Source organism: Hipposideros armiger, unplaced genomic scaffold, assembly GCF_001890085.2.
Source record: "Hipposideros armiger isolate ML-2016 unplaced genomic scaffold, ASM189008v1 scaffold_18, whole genome shotgun sequence".
Taxonomy (NCBI): domain Eukaryota; kingdom Metazoa; phylum Chordata; class Mammalia; order Chiroptera; family Hipposideridae; genus Hipposideros; species Hipposideros armiger.
Genome location: NW_017731368.1, coordinates 3,261,338 through 3,282,763, shown reverse-complemented (window position 1 = coordinate 3,282,763; position 21,426 = coordinate 3,261,338). Strand labels below are relative to the sequence as shown.

Sequence of the window (21,426 nt, the reverse complement as noted above, 5' to 3'; positions counted from 1 at the left end):
GGGCCGGGGGCGGGGGGCCCGGCCATATGGATGTGATTTCTCCGCTCCGAGGCAGACGGGCAGCTCCGCAGCGCTCGGCGCCCGCCCGCCGCCCGCCCGGCCCCCGGCTGCCTCCCTTCCTCCTCCCTCTCTCCTCTGCACTCGTTCGCTCGCTAGCCCTTGGCGCATGGGCCCCGCGCCGGGCCCCGGGGCCTCGGGCCGCCGGCCCGCCGGGGTACCCTAGGCCCGGGCGTGGGCGGGGCAGCCCGGCCTGACGCAGCTCTGTACCCCACCACCATCACCAGGGCCGGCGGCGGCGGCTGCCCCGAGGGACAGGGCCCTAGGCGGTGGCTATGGGGGCCGCCCGGATCGCGCCCGGCCTGGCGCTCCTGCTCTGCTGCCCGGTGCTCAGCTCCGCATACGCACTGGTAAGTCCCCCGCCCGCACTCCAGGACTGGCTGCGGGCGTGCACTGGCGTCCCTGGGGGAGGAGGGGTGTCCAGGGCTCAGAGTCTTGGTTTCCCCAAGGAATCTGAAGTTTGGGTGGGTGTTCCCTCCGACCCGGGACCCTCGTTGCCTGCCGTCTCTGGGGTGTCTGAACTCTGGGCTCTCCGTTTCTGAGTCCTGGGCTTGGGGTCCAAATCTGTGTTTGGGGATCCCCTATCTTCTGCTTCTATGAGCGCCCCTGCTCTGGTTGTGTCTTCGTTGAAGGTGACAGTGTGATCTAGCAGAAGACTGGCTTTGGCCCTGATATGGGCTCCCAAAGACTTTGCTCTGTTTTCTGCAAGTTTTGTTTGCAATCCGGGATACAGGGCTGTGGGTCTGAAGTCAGAATAATCGAGGCAGGAGTAGGATTCAGAGCCCCCCCCCCAGCTCTCAGGATCCCATGCCTGCACACACACATGCGCTCATGCCCAGCTTTACCCAGAGTGGAAGCTGTTTGCCCAGGGAGTCGGGTGTGGTGTGGTGTGGCATGGAGGGGTGGACATCCCCTGAAGGAGACTGACCTCACAGAACATTCCTCCCGGAGACACACTCTGGAGGGGTACTCTGGTGAGTGAGGGGACCCCTAGGAATAGGGGAGGAACCCTATCTGTACCCTCTTGAGAGCAGAGGCCAAGAGGGGACCAGAGGGAGAAGAAAAGACAGAATGGGAGTTGAGGAGAGGAAGAGAGAAGGGAAGGGAAGGGAAGGGACAAAGTGGGGTGGGGATGAGAGCTCCCCAGAGCAGAAGGAATAGACAGACCAAGAATAGCAAAGAAAAATACAGGGAAAGACTGGCAGAGGCCAAGCCCTGGAGACAGAGGGGCAGTACCCTCCTCATCCTGGGCCAGGGTCTTGGGGGGCCATTTCTAGTAAAGTCAGTCAGATCCTGCTACAGCCCTCTCCCAGGGGACTAGCCCATTGCTGAGGAGGCTGTCTGCTCTGTGTCTGACTTCAAGACCCCTGCTGCCTGCCCCCACACCTCCCAGTCGAGGGCATCTGCCTTCTAGAAAGACAGGCAGGTAGACAGCCTCCTCCTCCTGACCAGCTCCCTACTCAGGCAGAGCCCCAGGCAGAAGGCAGTAGCTCTGGGACTCCTCTAGCTGTACCTAATGCCCGTGCAACCTTCACACCTGTTTCCCCATCTGTAAAAAGACAACAAGAAAGAAGCATTTCCCTAAGAATCTCCTGATTCAAGGCTCTCCTCTCCACTGAGGGCCTTGACATGCCCCACTCACCAATGCCCATGCCCTCACAATGCTGGCTCTCCAAAGCCAGAGACATCACCCATACACAAGGACTTGTAGATGGGGAAACTGAGGTCCAGAGGTGCTCGACACCTTGTTCGGTGGTGCTTCAAACCCTGGTGAATGCCAGGGCCCAGAACCATTTCCTCACCTTCCCCTTGGGCTAGGCTCACCTTTCCCAGAGCCCCTCCAGGGTGTGTGAGCATAGCCAGCGTGGTCTCTGTGCACATGCCTACGTGTGCATGTGACTGTCAAGGCGATAGACAGGTAATGGGCTTAGGTGCCTTGTGAGTGTGTCTGTGTGTCAGAGCCATGCTCTGGAAGACGATGGGCATGGTGTTCTCTGGGTCTGTGTGAGTGAGTGTCTGAGTCCACGTGTGAGCTCACGTGTGTCCAAAGCTGTGCGTCTGCTCATGACTGGCAGGTGCATAGTTGTGCATGTATGTGTGTGTGTGCATTTGTGAGCACATGTGCACCCAGGTCTGTTGGTTTCTTATTTTTATTTAATAAATGCTTCTGTAGCACTTTCTACTTGCCAGACACTCTTCTAAGCATTTTACAATGTTAACTAGTTTAATCTTTGTCTCTGAGAAAGTTTCTGTTAGGGGACCCATTTTTTTGACTGACCTGAATCACACAACCAATATGACCATTATTTATTGCATGCCAAACAAGGGCCAAGCACTGTGCCTCTATAGGGTGAGAGGTTATGCGTTTTCCTACACTGATGTTTGGGGAAATGGAGGCACATGCAGAGAATTTACCTGGCTTAGCTCTGGCCCAAGGCTGAGGGTAGGACAGGAGGCAAGATGCCAGTGCTAGGTCTGCCCCAGGACCTTGTTGAGGCATCTGTGGCTAGGCACTCAGGCTGTGAGTACACTGGACCCTCCCTGGCTTCAGATCTTGAGGATATGGCCTGAGGGTCACCCAACACCCTGTGGGGTCCCTGGGCTCAGCTGGAGTCAGTGAGAGGCTGCCAGCCTGCCAGCACCCTCTCCTGAACCCAGGCGCTTCTGCTCCCCCCTAGATCTGCGCTGGTGTCCCCAAACCCAGCCGATAGCCCCAGTCTCCAAACCTGTATGCTGCCTGCCCATCCAGCCCCAGGGCCAGGCTCACATCTTTAGGGACTTCACAGTTGGGGGACCAAAAAGTGTCCCACTGGGAGCACACTGGCTGTGGTCAGACTCAGCTGGTCCACCAGGGAAGAGTAACTGCGAGGCTAGGGATCAGGTGGAGTGAAGTTTGGAGGGAGGGATAGGCCCACAGATTGTGAGTAGGGGGTGAAAGGGTGGTCTTATCCTTGGGATACCTCATCCTAAGGACACCCTCAGCATGCACACCTGTGAAGGAGAAACTTCAGGGGAGTGGCTGAAGGTCAGCATGGGGGGCTGGCCTTGAGTGTAGAGATATGACCTTGGGGTTGGACTCAGGAGGAACGGTGGTGGGTGGGAGTGCGGGGGACCTCTCCCGGCCTGCTCTAGAGCTAATTAGGCCACAGGGCTCACATTTAAAGACAAAAAGGAACCAACATGTATTGAACAGTGGCCGTCCCCAGATTCTGAGCTAGAAACTGTCACAAATGTTGTCTCATCCCATTCGTTCACCCACCCATTTTATGGGAAGGGGCCCGGAGGCCCCCACGGTGAGTCTGCGGGGGAGGTGGGAGTGGAGCCCAGGTCTTCCGACTCCTGCAAAGCAGGTTGGAGACTTGTGCTGGTAGAAAACCCCATGTCCACTGTGGGTTTTCGTTTTCTTTTCCTTCCTTTTCTTTCTTTCTTTCTTTCATTTTTTTTTAATAAAACCTTCCTGTTGTTTTACTTTTATTTTCTTATTTTTAATTTCATAACTGACACTTGAATATGTTCTTTCTGAGAAAAGAGTCAAATAATACAGATTAAACAAATGTGATTCTTGATTACTTCCCAAGCCCCATTCCCCCTTTTCGAGAAAACCGTTTTTCACAGTCTGCATGAGGGATGTACTCCGGACCTTTTTCTGTGTGTTTCCGAAAGGCACCTTTTTATGTCCATGTTAAGTAGATAGGTTTGTTCTACTGTTTTGTTTGTTTTTAAATAAACGGTATCAGTTTGTAGATAGGGCTCTGCCCATGCATTTTTCTACTTAAAGTTATGTCTTGGAGACCTTGGTGTTGGTAAATGTAAATCTATCTTTTTTTAATGCTGCATAGTATTCCAAAACCTGGGGTTTCTGCAGCAGTTCCTACATATGTACATTTAGATAATTTCTGTATAACTTCCGTGCGTGCATGCGTGCATGTGTGTGCGTGTGTGTGTGTGTGTGTGTGCGTGTAATTCCAGATGGTGGCAGGGAAACTCCTTGAAATGCCCTCTCGTGTCCCCGTGTGACCATTTCCCTGTAGGATATTTCTAGATTCTGTCATTGCTGGGCCTGAGAACATGCACATTTTTTTATTTTCATAGACATGTCCAAATTGCCCTCTAAAAAGCCAGTGCCAGTTTATATTCCCAACACCAACAGTGAGCAGGCGGTCTCTTGCCGACACACTCTGTCTCATAGGATAGTAGGAGGATTCTTTACCTTTGCCGTTCTGATCGGTAAAAAATGTCTCGTCATTTTAATTTTCCATTTACCACTGAGCTTTTGAACTTTATGTTGGTTTATTGTCCATCTTCTAAGAGCTTGCTCAGAGCCATTACCCATCTCCCTATGGGTTATTTGCCTTTCTCTTATTGATTTGTTGAAGCTTTTTATATCACCTGCCCTTAAACACCCCAGCCCTCCCCGCCCCGCTCCAGCTCTGGGAACTGACTGTGGTGGACAGAGCAGGAGGAGGGGGGCTGAGCCCTCCGGAGAACTTGGGTTTCTTCGGAATGTTTTAATGAGGCATCAAGTGGCCTCCCCCAGATTCCTGTTGTGGGCCTTCTGGGGACACTCCCTGGTCCGGTCACCACATCTGGAAGGCAGCTCCTTCAGACAGAGCGTCCCCAGGAAAAAGAAAGCGGGAAGGGGAGGGTTGCAGACCCCTGAAATTGTCTGCAAAATATAGTGTGGCTGGGAGAGGGTGTGAAGTTTTGCTCAGATTCTCAAAGACATCGGAAACCTCCAAACCCTTAAGGACCCCAACCCTGGGACCGGCCTTGTGTGGAGGTGAGACCTGGTGGGATCGCATGCTGTCGACCAGGCTATCGCTGGGAGAGGCCATACCATCCTTCTGGGCCTTGGTCCCCTAGCCCAGGTGGAGGCCGCTTGTGAAGACCCATCCTGTCCTAGCCGCCACCTCCACCGTCCCAGGCTCCATCCCACCGCCTGCCTAAAGGCATCCACACTGGCCAGGATGAGAGGCGTCACAGCGCCCCCCCCCACCCCCAGCCCCGAACACAGGCAGCCTGTTCAGGAAGGCCTGGCGCAGGGGAGGAAAAGTCCGCACTTGTCAGCAGTGGCAGGCAGGAGTGTCCCCGGCAGGGAGCCCGTCCCAGCCTGCTCAGCCGGACAGACTGAGGGCAGCAAGGGGTGGAGAGCAGTCCCTAGCCAGCTGGCATGGGCAGCATGGAGGGGTGCCAGCCCAGGTCCCAGGAGTAGAACCTGGGGATGAGGTGCAGGAAGGCCAGGAGGTCACGAGGGGGTCTCCTGTTAGCCAAGGTTTTCTCCTGGCTTTTCTGGAGGTACAAACTCGCCTTGCTCCCAGTACCAGGGCACAATTGTCCCCTACCCAGGTAGAGCTGAGCACAAGCTGCCATCACCAACACCATCACTGTCTGATCACCTGTATGCCTACCTCCACCCCTGAATTACCTCTATGGAGGCTGCTTTACGTGCTCTGCAAAAAGGCACTTGCTTGACGCCGCAAAAGATACAATCCAGAAGGAGCGTGGACAGCTGGTACCGAGGCCGGCACTAGAGGGTCCATGTGGCTGGCTGCTTCCTCCTTCTTTATCTACCTCCAGGGCCGCAGCTTCAGTGTCCAGCGGACCTTAGCTCCAATCCTGGCCCTCTTCTCTTTAACTGTGACTCTCAGCCTCAGTGTCCCGGTTTGTAAGATGGGATGTGGTGGAAGGTGAAGGACATGTGGCTAATGTCCAAGGGAAATGGCTGGTGCCAACAGGCAGAGGGACTCCTGTGGGGCGGGAGAGACTGGCCCAATCCAGGGATGACCACTAGGCTGGTCTGCTTCTTCTAGAGGCGAGCAAGGAGCCAACAGCCACCTTCCCCTCAGGGGACCGGGCTGAACCCAGGCAGCGGGGTGGATGGATGACCCAAGAGGGCATCCCGAGGCTAACACCTTGCAGGAGAAGCTCCTTTCCCAGAGGCAGAGGTGTCAGCAGCTGAAGAAGGATCCCTTGTATTTCCTCCATAGTTCTGCCCCAAGGAGGAGAATTTAGGCCTGTCTGGGATCACAGACAGCAAATGTGTGGAATTTGGCAGCTAGGCGAGGAATTGAGAGGAGTGGCCCTCATTCGGTCAGTGGCAGGGAATTGGCTCTCTCCACCACCACTGTCACCATCACACCTCCATTGCCATCACCACTGTTGACATTGCCACCTCACTGTCCTCACTGCCACCATCGCTGCCATCCCCGGTTCCAACACCAGCCTCAGTGGGGTCTCCTTGGGAGCTGAGTTAGAAGGAGCTACTTGCTCCCCGGCGGGAGGGGTAGCGAGCTGATGGCTTTTCTCTTCCTCTGGGCTTCTGAAGCCAGGAAATGAGAAACACATCCGGGCCTCTTGACCACACACTACTGTCTCCCTGGGACAGCAGCTTCTGTGTTTGTAAATAACATATTGGCTTCCAGCTCCCACCTGCACCCTGCCCAGAGCCCCACAAACATCAGCTCAGGGTTTCCAGGCTGCCTGTCTTCCTTTTCCCCCAGCTCAGGACTGGGGTCATGTCATCATCCCATCTCTGCCTGTTCACAAGCTGCATGTGTGCACACAGGAAGGCCCCGCGTTGGGTTGAACATGGGGAGAGAGTGCTACGGGGGGACACGGAAGCCAAGCCCTACGATGGTTAGGTCAGGGGCAGTCAGTCCTAGTCCCAGATCATAGGAGGGATGGGGGGAGAGCGGTTGGACACCTGGTACCAGGGTTGGGTGGCCCCATCAGTAATGGGTGTGGACTGACTCCTGGCCATGACCCAACCTTGGGTCCCTCAGTCCTCACCCCTGAAACTCAAGATCCATAGACTCTGGATCTAAAATGATGAATGTCTGAGTCCATCTCAGACATTTGGGCCAGAAAGACCCAAACTCTGCAGGGGGAGAGGGACTAGTGGGGTGGGGGGAAGGGAGCAGCGCACAGAGTCGGAGTTGCTAGGTCAGGAGGGGAATCAGCGTTTTCCCCATCACCCCCAGGAGATAAGGCCTCCTCAGTCAAGGCAGAGGCAGAGGAGGGGCCCTGTTGCCCCCCAAGCCCAAGCTTGAGGACCTGGCAGTGACCTTGAATCTTACTGTGAGTCCCGGGTGGATCCAGAAATGCAGGGAGTCATTGGGAGGTCCTTCTACCCCACAAGCTCTCCAGGCACACCTCACCCAGCAGGCCCTCCTTATCACCAGCCCCCAGTCCTCCCTGGAGTCCCACCTCCCATCCACCCCTCACTGTGGCCCCCTGCACTCAATCATTTACCCAATCTCCCCCTGCCACTCTGGGTCCCCAGCCCGAGGAGACCCATGATGCCTGGCAGCAGGGGAGCCCATAGCCAAGATGTGGTGCTGCTATTACTAACAGTAACAATAATAGCAACCGGCATTTCCTGGGCCCCACCCCTGCCAGGGCTTTTCATGCAGTACAGCCGGTCCTCGGATAATGTCATTATAACATTAAGATGCCATAGGAACTTAACTCTTGTTTATATCAATTAGCCTACGGTAAAATTGGTTTCGTATGTATACTTCATTTGCTTAAAGTCGCAGAACCTATCGAAGACGTTAAGTGAGGATTTGCTGTACCTCATTTAATCCTCACAACAGCCCTATTGTTGTCCTGATTTCGCAGGTAGAAAACCGAGGCACAGGGCTAAGCAACTTTCCCACAGACACAAAGCCTGTCAGTGGTGGAGGCCAGGATTCAAGCTCCACTGCTGGTGGCAGGCTCTCCCTGGATGAGGAGAGGGTGCAGTCCGCGGGAGGGGGAGCAGGGAGGGTCCAGGCAGGGGAGCTGCACTCCTAGGCAAGTGGGAACACATTTGTGTGGAGCTGCCCTGCTCTCCTTGGGGGGAAGATTCCTTGACGGCGGCTTCCATTCCTCTTGCTCCAGTGGCAGTTCTACCACAATTAGGTGACAGAGAAATGGGTTCTACAGTTCAGGGAGGCCTGAGGTGGGGCCCCCATCCCTGTGGGTGAATGAAGGAGTTTGGGGGCTACTGGGTGCTAGAAGCACATACCTTCCCCTCTCCTGGGCACCATGGAAATGAGACCCCGGAGACGAGGGTGTGCCTCCTCCTCTTGGCCATGGAGAGTGAAGCCAACAGCACAGGTGGAGGCTGAGCAGACACCTGGGGCCAGCTCCTGGTCATCACCTGGTTAGCACACCTGGTCAGTCTGCCAAAAGAGCAGTTGTGACCCATGACAGTGCCTTTAGTCTAGGCCAGGGGTCGGCCAACTTTTGAGAGGGAAGAGCCGCCAGGGGCCAGCAAACCGGCTCGCGAGCCACATGCGGCTCTTTGGGTATGACATGTGGCTCTGAAGTAAAAGTGAAAATGAATATAAAACTATCATAGTTTCATTTATAAAATTTTTAAAGGATATTATTCACATAGTGGTGATTTCATTTGTTTTATGGCTCTCGAATAATTTTTTTTTAAAGATTTTTTAAAAAGATTTTATTAGGGAATTGGGGGAGGGAACAGCATTGGGGAGTCGGGGGAGGGGAACAGACAAGTTGCTGTCCTTTTGTTCTTCAGTCTAGTTGTGGAGGACGTTGCTTCACTGGCCCATGTTGGTATTATCATTGCGCTTTTCCCAGGTGAAGCAGTCACTCACCAGCCATTGGAACGGCCGCTCACGCCCGCTGCCGGCCAGCCCCACTGCAGCCTACACGACGGCAGCCCAGATCCAGGTCCAGCTGTTGTTCACCATCTTAGCTGTGGAGGGCGCAGTGTCACTAGCCTGTATGTGGGATCCGAGCTGGGGCCCTGCTGCTCAGAGCTGGCGTCCCAAGCTGACTCCTAACCAACGTGCCACTCGGCCGGCCCTCGAATAATTTTTAAATTTTTGCGAGGGACAGGATTGGCTCTTCCAGCGGTCGGCAAACTTTTGAGACAGAAGAGCCGCATGTGGCTTGTGAGCCGCAGTTTGCCGACCCCTGGTCGAGGCCATCAGCCGTGACCCTCAGTCACATCAGTGGGCTCATCTGTCTACTGAGAGGGCTGGTGTACCAGTCTTTAGGGACTTATGGAAGCCTCAGTCAGTCACTCAGTAGCTTCCCGTCATCTGGCAAAAATGCGCGGCATTATGTTTGTCTTCAGAGAGATGGAGGTGGGAAGGAGAAGGGGTAGTGGGGAGAGGGGTATGGTGAGGGGGTAAGGATAAGACTATGGCAAATGTGGTACTGACAGTGGTTATGGGGCTGATGACAATGTTGGTGACGGCAGTGATGGTGCTAATGTTGCCTTTGGTGGTAATGGTGCTGGTGGAAATAGCACTGGTGGTGGTGACGGTAATGATGTTATACCAGTTGTGATGGTGGTGATGGTGGTTATACTGATGGCAATAGTAGTTAGTGCTCGTGGTGTTGCTGATGCTGGTGGTGATAGCTGTTGGTGTTGGTCAAGGTGATGATAGTTGGTGGCGGTGATGGTGGTGGTGGTGGTGGTTACTGATGGAGGTACGTGTTGCAATAATGGAAATGGTAGTGAAGGGGTGAGTGGGGATGGGGTAGGCAGGGCAGCTACACAGGGATCAGAACCCTTAGCAGCCTGGATCCCCAATGCCAGAGGCACAAAGAGAACGAACGTCAGGCTAGTCTTGGAGTCCCCTGGATTAGGGCAGGCCTGAGGCGTCCTCCCTCAGGCCCCATCCTCCACAGCTGCTCTGACCCAGCCTGCTCAGCCATTGCTGTGGGGTGAGGAGGAGGGTGGATAGAGGAGCTGTGGGGGCCAGAAGCACAGACACCCACAGACGCACACGCTAACGAGCAGCCGCACCACACGCCGCACATGCGTACATGCGGTCCTTTGCCCAGAAGCACATGTGCACATGCGCGTTCACAGACTCCTCAGGCTCATGTCCCAAATGTGCATGCTGGACAATCCCCACGTGAGAACACACAGAGTCAGGGGCACACACCAGTGCACACACCGGCCCAACGGCGTGTGCGTGGCCAGTTGAGGATGCACCGCCGCTCAGACGCCCGCGCGCAAAAACGCCTCGGCTAAGTGAAACCAGCAGAACCCCAGGCCGCTGAGCCAACTGGAGGCTCCTTGGCCCTGGAAGCCCTTGCTGCTGCCACCAAGAGACTCGGTCAATTAACTTCTCCCTGCAGCCAGGCTCCTTGACCCGCGCCTGCCAGCTCGCCAGCCTCCACCTGCTAGTGCCACCCCTCCCCCACCGGCCTCCTTCCTTCCTGCTTCCTGCTGGTTCCCCACCCTGCAAAGCTCCATCTGACTGAAGGGACCTGGCCCTGCCATGGGATGCCTGAGGGTCTCAGGGTCCAGGCTCTGCCCTGTGGAGTCTGAGGGGACACAGCCCTTCTCTGGGTCTGAGGGGTTCTCCGGGGATATGTCCTTGTCCTGGGGGTCTGAGGGGATGCATTAACCTCTTGTGGGTTCCCCCATGGGAGTGGCTGGGCTTGGGCACACTGAGCTGTTCCCAGGGCAGGATGCTGCCTTTACCCTCTGACTCTTCCAACCCTAAGTCAGGGGAACAGAGGCTCCGAGTGAGACCCCACCTCACCCCCATGATGTTCCTGTTCCCTTCCTTAAAACAATTCTGGTGAGTCCCAGTGGGTGGTAGCCAGTGCATGAAGTGGCAAGGAAGGGAAAGAAGGAAGTCGTGGCAGAGGGAACAGCAGGAGGAAAGGCCCGTCCGCATCAGAACACCGTCTGCTTGGATGGAGAGAGCTTCCAGAGAAGCAGTGGGATGTGGGTGACTCCCACCCACAGCCTGCACGGGAGTGACCCACCCAACCCAGGCCACGGCCAGCACTTCCTACATCCTCTCCCTCTTGGGAAGGCAAAGGTGGGAGGGGAGGAGGCCCTCACCACTCATTGGGGAAAGCTTTGACTGGGGAGAGGGCCAAGATGGAAATCGGTGACTCCTAAGGTCCCCCAGGGCGCTAGGACTTGAAGGAATCCAGGCCCGGTTTGTTTCCCCAGAGTTCAGCACTCCCAATCCACCCCCACTCCCACCCAGGTTCCTAAAAGGCGGTCAGGATCCTGTGAGGATCTATCCTGGGACATTCCATCCCTTTCCCAAGCACCCCTGGGGAACATACTGGACAGAGAATATCAGTGGCTGCAGCCTGTGGGGTTACTAGCAGGCAGGCAGGGGACAACCCCCTCTCCCTCTTTTCCTCTGGTAGGGCAGCCCTACCCCCTGGTGCTGCAGCTTCCCATCTGTAAGATGGGAACTACGCAGGCAGACTTCCCACCTTCTAGAGTCAGGACCTTTGGAAAGGAGGGAACCCCTCGGGGAGGTTTGGGAGGGTTGTGGGACTGGGAAGTCCTGCCTGCAGTCTGACCTTCGACTTGGTAGGTGGATGCAGATGACGTCATGACCAAAGAGGAGCAGATCCTCCTGCTGCACCGTGCCCAGGCCCAATGCGAGAAGCGGCTCAAAGAAGTCCTGCAGAGGCCAGGTGGGGGCGGAGTCGGGTGGGGGGGCGGGGCCAAAGGAGGAGGGTCTGGGGGCAAAGTCAGGAGAGGGCGGGGCCACAGAAGGTGGGAGCCCAGGATGCAGGACCAAGTGGCTCCAGGGGAGGGTGGTTCAGATAAAGGGGTGCCAGGCCAAAGTAAGGACTAAAAGTGAGGTGGGTCAGTGGAGATCAAAGTCAGCAGGCTGAGATGCCCTGAGCCTCCCCTCCGAGGGCAGGGAAAGAGTGCGTGGTATGAAGGCAGATACAGTAGTAGAATCATCCCCAACGGGCTTAAGTCCATGAGGCATGCCGGGATCAGGAGCACAGGCTAGGGTGCTAGACCCCACTGGGGCGGGCTGGGACAGCTTCCTGGAAGAGGAGGTATCTAAGGCAATTCCAAAAGAATGAGTAGGTCTTTGAAGGAGGCCACCGGGGCAGAGGACAAGGCCAAGGTGTCCAGAGTCAGGAGAATCAAAGGTCCATGGGGCTGGATGGGGAGGAGCACAGAAGGATTGGTGTCTACGATTCTGTCAGTTATGGTCACTGTCCCCGAGAGGGCGCTTGACCTGGAGGAGGGAGGGCTTCCTCCCACCAGCACAGCATCTCCACGGGATCCCTGTCACGGTGAAGTTGGGAGAGGTGTCACCTAACGTCACAGCTCCTGCCCCCATCTCGAGCTGGTTTCTTTCTTGAGTCCATTTCCTGGAAGTGGAGATGGAACCTCATTAGCACCCATCCAGGCCTCTGACATCTAGTTAATCTCATCCACCTGGAAGAGGTCTAGCCCCAGAATACCTGACAAGAGCAGCTTCCTCCCTGAGCTGGCCCTGAGGCTGCAGGTGGGGGATGCTGTGACACACCCAGGATGCGGTCACCACACAAACACAACTCTAGCACATTCACTGGGACTCACAGGGTCTCTGCAGTCACAGCTCTAGCCACATGGGCCCCACCAAAGGCTCCCTAGTCCCTGCCCAGTCACAGGAGGGTCTTGGGTGGGCGGGGTCAAGTGGGCACCCCTTACTCTGGGTCCTGAACCCAGCCCTCGTTCTAGTTGTGGAAGCCGGAGGCACCTCCTTCCGCCCCCACTCCACGCATGATCCAGCCCCCTCTTCCCGCTCCACCCCACCCTGCTCCTACCACCACCATACTGATGCCCAAGGGTGTAGGCAGGAAAATGGGCACAGCCATTCCATCCCAGTCCAGGGTGTATGTGAGTCTCAGCTTCCCACTGTTGCCACAGACCCTGACCTGGGAGGGCCAGGGGCCCTGGTTTGGGCTGCAGACTAAGGAATGCAAGTCAGATAATGAGGGAGACTTTTCCTCAGAGCAGAGAGACCTCAAGCATCTCTCCCATGGAGAGAAAGGCCAGCCAGGCCCCATCTCAGATGGCGTCCCCATGGTCCCTTGTGGGTTCCTTATAAACGCCTTACTCAAGTATCCAAAGGTCAGGGGACGGGGTAGGTACACTGCTTTGTCCGCCCTTGACAGCTGCCCACTCTTGCTCTTGGCTTCCACCCCGGCAGCTTCTGGACATGCCCAGCGCTCTGGCCTGGCTTTCTTTTCACTGTGTAACCTCTCTGTTGACATCACCACTACTGTCTGCTTTCGCCATGCGCCCCCTGGTGGGGCTTTCGCCTCCTTCGGGGGCTCTGGCTCTAGCTCCACGTCCCAGGACACCACCTGTGCCCACATCTTGCCCACATTTACCGCGCAGCCCACTAGTTGACCCCACACCTGCATGGTGTTGGCTCCCATTTCAACACTTCTTTGACAGTCTGCATCCTCTCTGATTACTTCTGCACCTGGCAAGCACTTGACAGTTTGTGAAGCACTTCCTCACCTGTCATCTCAGCTCTCCCAACAGCCTGAGGTGTCAGCAGGGTAGGGGATGACCCCTGTTGTATAAAGGGGGAGTCTTAGGCAGGAGGGTGCCCTGGGTCTCCTGCTGTAGCACAGGTGACAACCATAACTGCCCTGACTTCTCCAGCTGACATAATGGAAACAGACAGAGGATGGGCATCTGCGTCCACATCAGGGAAGCCCAGGAAAGAAAAGTCATCTGGGAAACTCTACCCTGAATCCGAGGAGGACAAGGAGGCGCCCCCTGGCAGCAGGCGCAGAGGTACGTCTGTGTTTCCATGCATCCACCTGAAACCGGCTGGTACTGCCTGCCCACTGCTCTATCCTCTTCAAGTGAGCTCAGGCTCCTGGGCTCTTGTGGAAAGGCAGAGGCTGATGCCCCTTCCCAGAATAGCAGGGGAGGGGCTGGGAGGAGGCAGAACCAAGGGGGCTGCATGTGGGAGGGGCAAGCAAGCTGGATGGGCTCAGCCCCCAGGAGATGTGGGCAGAGAAATTTCTCTGCATCAATCCAGAGGTGGGGGGGTGGTGGTGGAGGGAGTAGGGGGGGTGGGGAGAATATGGCCCCTCCCATGGAGAAATGACAGAAGGGCAGGGAGAGATACAGGGGGACAGGGAGAGACTGAGAGAGAGAGAGAGACAGAGACAGAGACAGACAGAGGACCAGGAGGCACAAACTGGGACTGGGACTCAGTATACCAGAGGAGGGTGACCCAAGACACACAGTGATGGACCATAGAGACAGTCAGGAGAGGAGGGTGGCCACAGAGGGTGGGGGCAGAGACAGAGGGACAAGGGGAGAAGAGGAGAGAGGAAGAGAAAGGGAGGGTTGCGTTGTCCCCCGGGAAGGTAAGGAGGGACAAATTGAGAGCCCAGAGCCCAGGCTGCAGCCACAGGGCCGGTTTGAACCGGCTGGGTGGGCAGCAGATTCCAGATGGGCCACATCTGGGAGGCTGTGGTCACCCTGTGGCTCCCCAGGGACCAGAGGGAATTGTGGGCCTGGCCAGGCGGGGCTGGGAATATGGTGCCCAGGACAGAGAGCCTTTCACCAAGCTGGGGTGGGTCCAGCCATCCAGGCAGCCTTCCAGGGTGGCTGGACAGTCCTGTGTTTGGAGCTATGCAGGGGGAAAGAAGGGAGCTGAGGGGAGGAGAGTGGACGATTCAAAGGCTGAGGACCCTCCAAGGTCACTTAGCACCTCTGCTGAAAGGCCGGAGAGCTCCACAGTGGGATGTGTCGCCCTACCTTGAGCCTGTAATGAGCACTTAGATCTGAGGAATTCTATCTCTGCCATTAGTGTTTGCCGGAGTCTCAGCAGGTGCTCAGGGCGGGCCTTGGATGGTGGTGGGAGTGTGGGCTGATACGGTCACTACTAACTTCCCAGTGAAGAAACTGAAGTGCCAAGAGGGTGGACACCTGCATGCGGTCAGCAGCTCTCTGGGAGTCCAGCTGGAACTGGAAACTAGACCTCCTGCCTCCTGTCCGTGGTCCCTGGGCAAGGGTCACCTAGGAAGCATTCTCAGCTGAGGGAGAGTCGGTCCGGGAACTTGCCCTTCTCCAGGGACACCTGGGAGGTGGGACAAAGAGAGAATTCTGGCCAGGGGCTGAGCACTGGAGGGCAGGGCCCCGGGCTGTGTGACCTGTGAATCACTCACCTCTCTTGGCCTCCGCCAGCTGCTCTAAAAAATAGGGGTGGCACCAGTATCTGCATACAGGGGCTGCAGTGAATTCTGGGAGGCCAGGTCAGTGCAGGGCACAGTAGGGAGTCAGGGCTCAATACAGTATCTCTGGAACACTCCAGGCCTGAGTTTTCCAGACCTGGGGCAAATCTGGCCCCGAGGGAGCCAGTCGCCACAGGTTACTAACTATGGACTTGTCTGGTGTCCCCCGCTTTGTCTCTGTGGGCACAGGACGCCCCTGCCTGCCTGAGTGGGACCACATCCTGTGCTGGCCATTGGGGGCGCCAGGTGAGGTGGTGGCCATGCCCTGTCCTGACTACATTTATGACTTCAATCACAAAGGTAAGGCGGGCTGGGGTAGGGTGGGGACCACAGGGATACTAGGACTTGGAGCTCAGGGCTCCAGTGGCTCTAGACTTCTCTGCCGGCCCTAACCCTCCCACGGACCTGCAGGCCATGCCTACCGGCGCTGTGACCGCAATGGCAGCTGGGAGCTGGTGCCTGGGCACAACCGGACATGGGCCAACTACAGCGAATGCGTCAAGTTCCTGACCAATGAGACTCGTGAACGGGTGCGAGCCTTCCCCCCCCACCCCCTACCTGACCCAGATAAGGCCACTCCACCCCATTAGTGACTCCTGACCTAGTCCTGACTCCTCCAGCAACCTTAACCTGGCCTCTGACACTTACCTGATGCTCACCTGAGTCCCAGGGCTCTGACGGTGCCTCCCCACCTGCACAGGAGGTGTTCGACCGCCTGGGCATGATCTACACCGTGGGCTACTCCGTCTCGCTGGCCTCCCTCACCGTGGCTGTGCTCATCCTGGCTTACTTCAGGTGGGCGGGGCGAGGGGCGAGGGGCGGGGCTGAGGTGGGAGGATGGCGTGGGAGGGGCGGGGCCGAAGTGGGAGGAGGTGGGGCCATGGTCGGGCCGGCCCGGTGTGGCGCCTCCCTTCCCCTCACTGCTCCCCTACCCCTGCTGGGTGCCCCTATCCACCGCGCACAGCCCGGCTTCCTGCCCACCCAGCGCGCGTCCCCATGCCCCCACCCACGGTGATGTCGCTCGCCCCGCAGACGGTTGCACTGCACACGCAACTACATCCACATGCACCTGTTCCTGTCCTTCATGCTTCGCGCCGTGAGCATCTTCGTCAAGGACGCGGTGCTCTACTCTGGCGCCACCCTCGATGAGGCCGAGCGCCTCACCGAGGAAGAGCTGCGCGCCATCGCCCAGGCGCCCCCGCCGCCCGCTGCAGCCGCCGGCTACGTGAGTGCGCCCCTCCGGCGGCCCATGTCCAGGACCCCTTGCCGCCACTGGCTTCGCGGAAGCCACACCCGGCTGCGCCTGGCACTTCCATCCGACCCTCGCCCCTGCCTATCTCCTGCCACCACTGGCTTCAGGCCACTCCCACCCACCTCGCTGTGTCCCTGGCACCCCTCAGCCCTGCTTCCAGTCCCTACTGCTAAGGGCTTTGTGAGTGTCCCCCACTCGGCATAGTCATAACACTCCTGACTTAGCTTAGTACCCCCAAATACCCACCTCTTCACCTTGCCTCCTGCCACTGTTGTGAGTGCCCTCCTGCCCCTGGCAACACCCCCCCCTACACACCCTCAGCCCCTGCCCTGGGTAGAGGGCCCAGATCAGAGCGTGCCCCTTCCTCTCTGCCTAACACCAGCTGGTCTCCTAGGCTGGCTGCCGGGTGGCGGTGACCTTCTTCCTTTACTTCCTGGCCACCAACTACTACTGGATTCTGGTGGAGGGGCTGTACCTGCACAGCCTCATCTTCATGGCCTTCTTCTCAGAGAAGAAGTACCTGTGGGGCTTCACGGTCTTCGGCTGGGGTATGAAGGCACGGCGGGTGGGACCATGGGTGACAGGGTCAGAGGGGACAACTGCACGTAAGGCACCCACACAGCATATCCTGTCCCAGACACGGGGCAGTGGATGGGTGGCCTGCCCACCCTTCTGTGACTCTGACCCCATCTCAGACTCAGGGAACAGAGCTTGGCTGGGGTCAGTGTTCACCTGGAGTTGGCTCAGTCTGGGGTTGGGGCTCAGCCCAGGAGAGGGAGCAGGGACTCTCAGGTCAAGATTCACCTCAGGATCTGAGTGGGATCTTGGATCAGAGGTCAGCCTGGAGCTGGAGTTGGGATCTGGAACCCTCCCTCCACTCTGAATCCTGTTTCTCCACTAATCTCCTTACTGTGTGGAGCTGCCCACAGGGTCCATGGCCCAGAGCCACAGGCCGGGCTCTCAGCAGCATCTGGGCATCGGCAGCCCCCCTGCAGAATGGGTAGCTAGGGCTCTGCTCTCCTCCCTCACAGGCTCCGGGATCAAGTTACTGATAATTGTCCATTATTGTTGGCAGCTCCAGAGCTTGGCTGGGCTCTGGGCGACCGGCCAGGCTGCAGAGGGGTAGGCCGGGTGGCTGGAGGCCTCCCAGCGCTCAGCACCCAGAGGCCCTCAGATCAACAGCCACAGCCTCCCTGCTCCTTGGCACACACTCTGACCTTGACCTCACCCATGGCAAGCCCCAGATTTGGGGGAGACTGGGCCTGGTCCCAGGAACTGATGCAGGCTCTGGGGCTGGAGGGTGTTAGGGTGGGCAGGAAACAGCTCTTTTTCTCATCATAAACCCAGGTCACACCCTACCCCTCCCAAGGGTACCCAGGCCTTGAATTAAGTGTGAGGGGGTGGAAGATGGGGACCTGGGCTCCCTTCCTAGGGGCAGAGCTCACTCAAAGGTACCATGTGCCATCCGAGCTGGCTTAGGCCAGGACGCCCGGAGGTTCCCATGTGGCCCTTTACCCAGCCTGGAACGACAGCTCTCACTCTATGCAGCCTCATCCATGAGGGTTACGACCTTGCAAACTAGCTGGGGGTGGGAGTGGGGGTGGGACTGCTGAGACAGAAAAATGCTGGTAATAGGCTCCCTCCCCCATAGGGAACCCTCAGCCCAGAGCAGCGCCCTTTAGGGGAGGAGAGGAAGTTGGGCATGGCTAAGGTAGTGTTCCACCACGTGCCCAGCAGTGTACGCGTGTGCATGTGTGTAGGTGCAGAATCAAGATGAGAGAAGAAGCCCGAGCCTTGAGGGGAGGCTGCGGGGGCAGCAGGGCAATACACGTCAGGCTCTGGCTCTGTCACCAAGCAGCTTATGTGCCCAGGGTGAGGGGGGATCAGGGACAATGATGGGGTAAACTGGGGGTTATCAGGGGTGAGGGGAATGGGACTGGAAAGGTGGGCTGAGGAGAGACTTCATGAACAGCATCTACAGTCCCTCACACTGTCCCCCTCTGTACCCATAGGTCTGCCCGCCATCTTCGTGGCTGTGTGGGTCGGTGTGAGAGCCACCCTGGCCAACACCGGGTAGGTCCAGGTGGTGAAGGGGCGGAGGGCTCTAACACAGGCAGAAACGCCCCTGGGTCCCTCTTCCTCTGTGAAGCATGTGACGGGAGCCTCCGTACCCTGGTCCTGAGTGGCCCCAGCTTCGGGAATTTTTAGTCCAGCTTCAAGCCAGGTACCCCCTCAGGGTCACAAGAGGCTACTTCAAAGGAGGCGTGTGATGACGGCCTCAGGCCTGGCCACACCCAACACTCCCCTGTCCTGGGTCCCCAACAGTTAATGTCAGAGAAGAGCAGCTCTGGGGCCTCTGTGTGGGCAAGCTCAGGGTGGGAACAGGAGGGCCTGGGGGCTGATGCCTCAACCTCCCCCAGGTGCTGGGACTTGAGCTCCGGGAACAAGAAGTGGATCACCCAGGTGCCCATCCTGGCCTCCATCGTGGTGAGTAGGGGTGGCCACAGGGCTGGATGGGGGTGTGGACTACACACAGGGGCCTATAGAAGCTTCCCTGGACCCCAGGGTCAGAGCCCCAAGGCCCGAGAAGCAGCTGATCCCCGTCCCAGTCCAGATGGGGAAACTGAGGGCCCAAGGAGCCACCTGGAGACACAGTGGCAGAAAGAGCCCGGGCAGGGCCGTGGGTCCCAGTACCCTTGCCCCTGCCTTTCTGGGATGCAGCCTCGAGATGCAGCCCTCCCTCACGCCCACAGCTCAACTTCGTCCTCTTCATCAACATTGTCCGGGTGCTCGCCACCAAGCTGCGGGAAACCAATGCCGGCCGGTGTGACACGCGGCAGCAGTACCGGTGAGCCATGCCTGCCGTGCCCAGGCTCCTCAGAGTTCATGTACAGAAGCAAAGGTGGTGGCCCCAAGAATGAGCCTGTTTCAAGGGGAGAACCCAGCTCCTAACTCCCTTGCTGTCCCCACCCAGCAGTGATGGGATCTCCCCTGGCCTCTGGAGACCCTGGGGGCACCCCAAAATCAACGTGGGCCACTTGGTGCCAGGCCCTGCCCTAGAGTGGGGTTCTGCAAAGGCGGGACAAACCCAGACCTCTCCTCAAAGAGCTGGTCGCAGGGAGTCCGAGGTACAGGCGGGCAGTGGGTGGGCTCGAGAAGGCACAACTCAGCTGAAGCCTGCGGAGCGGGCTGTGGGGTAATGAGGTGAAGTCGTGGGGGAGTGACTGAGCACCAGCTGAAGGACCAGCAGGTGCAAAGGGCCCTGGGATAGGGCGACTGTATAATTGATGGTCCGCTGCAGGACACCTCAGAACCAAGGGGCCCTAGGGACACTTTGCTGAGACAACCAAGTGCTGTTGTCCCAGGTGAACTGGCTTGAACTCCGTTGGTGGCCAGAGCCTCAGGCCCCTTAGTGGCTTCTGGAGCCTGGGGTTGGCAGGTTAGGGTGGCACAGTGCCCGTCGAGGGGGAAGTGGCTCAGCCCTGACCTGCCTGCCCTGCTGGCCCAGGAAGCTGCTGAAGTCCACACTGGTGCTCATGCCGCTCTTTGGTGTCCACTATATCGTCTTCATGGCCACGCCGTACACCGAGGTCTCAGGGACGCTCTGGCAAGTCCAGATGCACTACGAGATGCTCTTCAACTCTTTCCAGGTGCGCAGCGCTGGCCGAGGCTTGGGGGTGGGGGCGGGGGCGCAGGGTGCTGGCTCTGGGCCCTGACCCTTGTGCCTCTCTCCCCAGGGATTTTTTGTCGCCATCATATACTGTTTCTGCAATGGCGAGGTAAGTGGTGGGCCGTGTGGGGGCAAGGCAGGGAGGGCGCAGAAGTGCCAGGGGGTCCCCGAAGTCCTGTCCCTCCATTCTTCTGCCTGGTGCTTCCTTTGTTCCTCCAAGAACATCTCTGAGGACACTCTGAAGGCAGAGAGCAGTCTTTCCAGATGATTCAGGCTTGGGAGGTGCTAGCGTTTGTGGGCTCATCCATGCCTGGCACAGCCAGTGTCTTCCGTTAAATTCTCTGTAACCCAGATTGGCCCGTTCAGCCACCCTTGGAACCATTTGAGCCTTTTAGATTCTGGGTGTGTCAACTGCCTGCCGCCAGGCACCATGTTCTGAGGATGATGACGGGGTTTTACTCAGTCTCGGAATTTTCCAGTAATACCCCCTGCCTCTGTTTCCATCCAGCGCTGAGTGTCGCAGGGGCAGGGATGAGGGTACTGCTGGGGGCCAAGGGGTTGGGCTCACCTGACCACGCACCGTCCCCCTGCCGCCACAGGTACAGGCCGAGATCAAGAAGTCCTGGAGCCGCTGGACACTGGCACTGGATTTCAAGCGCAAGGCACGAAGTGGGAGCAGCAGCTACAGCTATGGCCCAATGGTGTCTCACACGAGTGTGACCAATGTGGGCCCCCGCTCGGGACTCGGCCTGCCCCTCAGCCCCCGCCTGCTGCCCACCCCCACCACCAATGGCCATCCCCAGCTGCCCAGCCACACCAAGCCAGGGTCCCCAGCCCTCCAGACCACGCCACCGGCTGTGGCCGCTCCTAAGGACGACGGGTTCCTCAATGGCTCCTGCTCAGGGCTGGACGAGGAAGCCTCCGCGCGGGAGCGGCCACCTGCCCTGCTGCAGGAGGAGTGGGAGACAGTCATGTGACCAGGGACCCAAGGGTTGGACCTATGGACATAAAGGGTGGATAGACGGACCAAGAGACGGGTGGTTGGATGGTTGCCCAACTCAGGGCTGGGCTGGGAGGACAAAACAGGAAAAAAAAAAAAAAAGAAAGAAAAGGGAAAAGGAAGCAGTGTGTGGCTTCCTATGGTCTGAGCTGGGGACTCACTCCGGGGGGGGGGGCAGGGGGGGCTGGGAATCATGGGGGAGTTCTGGACGCTCACCTCAGGAGGGGGCCTAAGAACCACGGGCCAGTCCTGGGGTTGGGCACAGTCCGGCAGAAAGGGCCTGGGAGAGGCCATTGTCTGGGTCTAGAGAGGCCCAAGTCCGCTGTCACACAGTGACCCGGGGGACCCATTCAGGAGTTGGGCCCCAGCCTTCCTGTGTCAGCAGTTGCCACCTCAGCTGCTCCCCACACTTGTACCCTGCCCCCATTGGGGGGACTCAGGCTGCCTTTG

General features: G+C 57.9%; 1 protein-coding gene across 5 annotated transcripts in view; it reads left to right on the top strand.

The window, feature by feature from the left end:
- PTH1R (parathyroid hormone 1 receptor) overlaps window positions 1-21,098 on the top strand; it is a 25,554-nt gene extending 4,456 nt beyond the window's left edge. For 3 of the 5 annotated variants that reach the window (XM_019634421.1, XM_019634426.1, XM_019634429.1), the window contains exons 2-15: window positions 285-407; window positions 11,376-11,478; window positions 13,466-13,600; window positions 15,244-15,354; window positions 15,466-15,584; window positions 15,755-15,849; window positions 16,087-16,279; window positions 16,701-16,854; window positions 18,319-18,379; window positions 18,727-18,793; window positions 19,060-19,154; window positions 19,815-19,956; window positions 20,044-20,085; window positions 20,576-21,098. In XM_019634421.1, coding sequence (XP_019489966.1) covers window positions 333-407; window positions 11,376-11,478; window positions 13,466-13,600; window positions 15,244-15,354; window positions 15,466-15,584; window positions 15,755-15,849; window positions 16,087-16,279; window positions 16,701-16,854; window positions 18,319-18,379; window positions 18,727-18,793; window positions 19,060-19,154; window positions 19,815-19,956; window positions 20,044-20,085; window positions 20,576-20,953 — 1,770 coding nt within the window. In that variant the 5' untranslated portion in view covers window positions 285-332 and the 3' untranslated portion in view covers window positions 20,954-21,098. The remainder of the gene's footprint in view (window positions 1-284; window positions 408-11,375; window positions 11,479-13,465; window positions 13,601-15,243; window positions 15,355-15,465; window positions 15,585-15,754; window positions 15,850-16,086; window positions 16,280-16,700; window positions 16,855-18,318; window positions 18,380-18,726; window positions 18,794-19,059; window positions 19,155-19,814; window positions 19,957-20,043; window positions 20,086-20,575) is intronic. The other 2 variants (XM_019634413.1, XM_019634435.1) reach the window with 1 other exon arrangement.
- The last annotated feature ends 328 nt before the right edge of the window (window positions 21,099-21,426 follow it).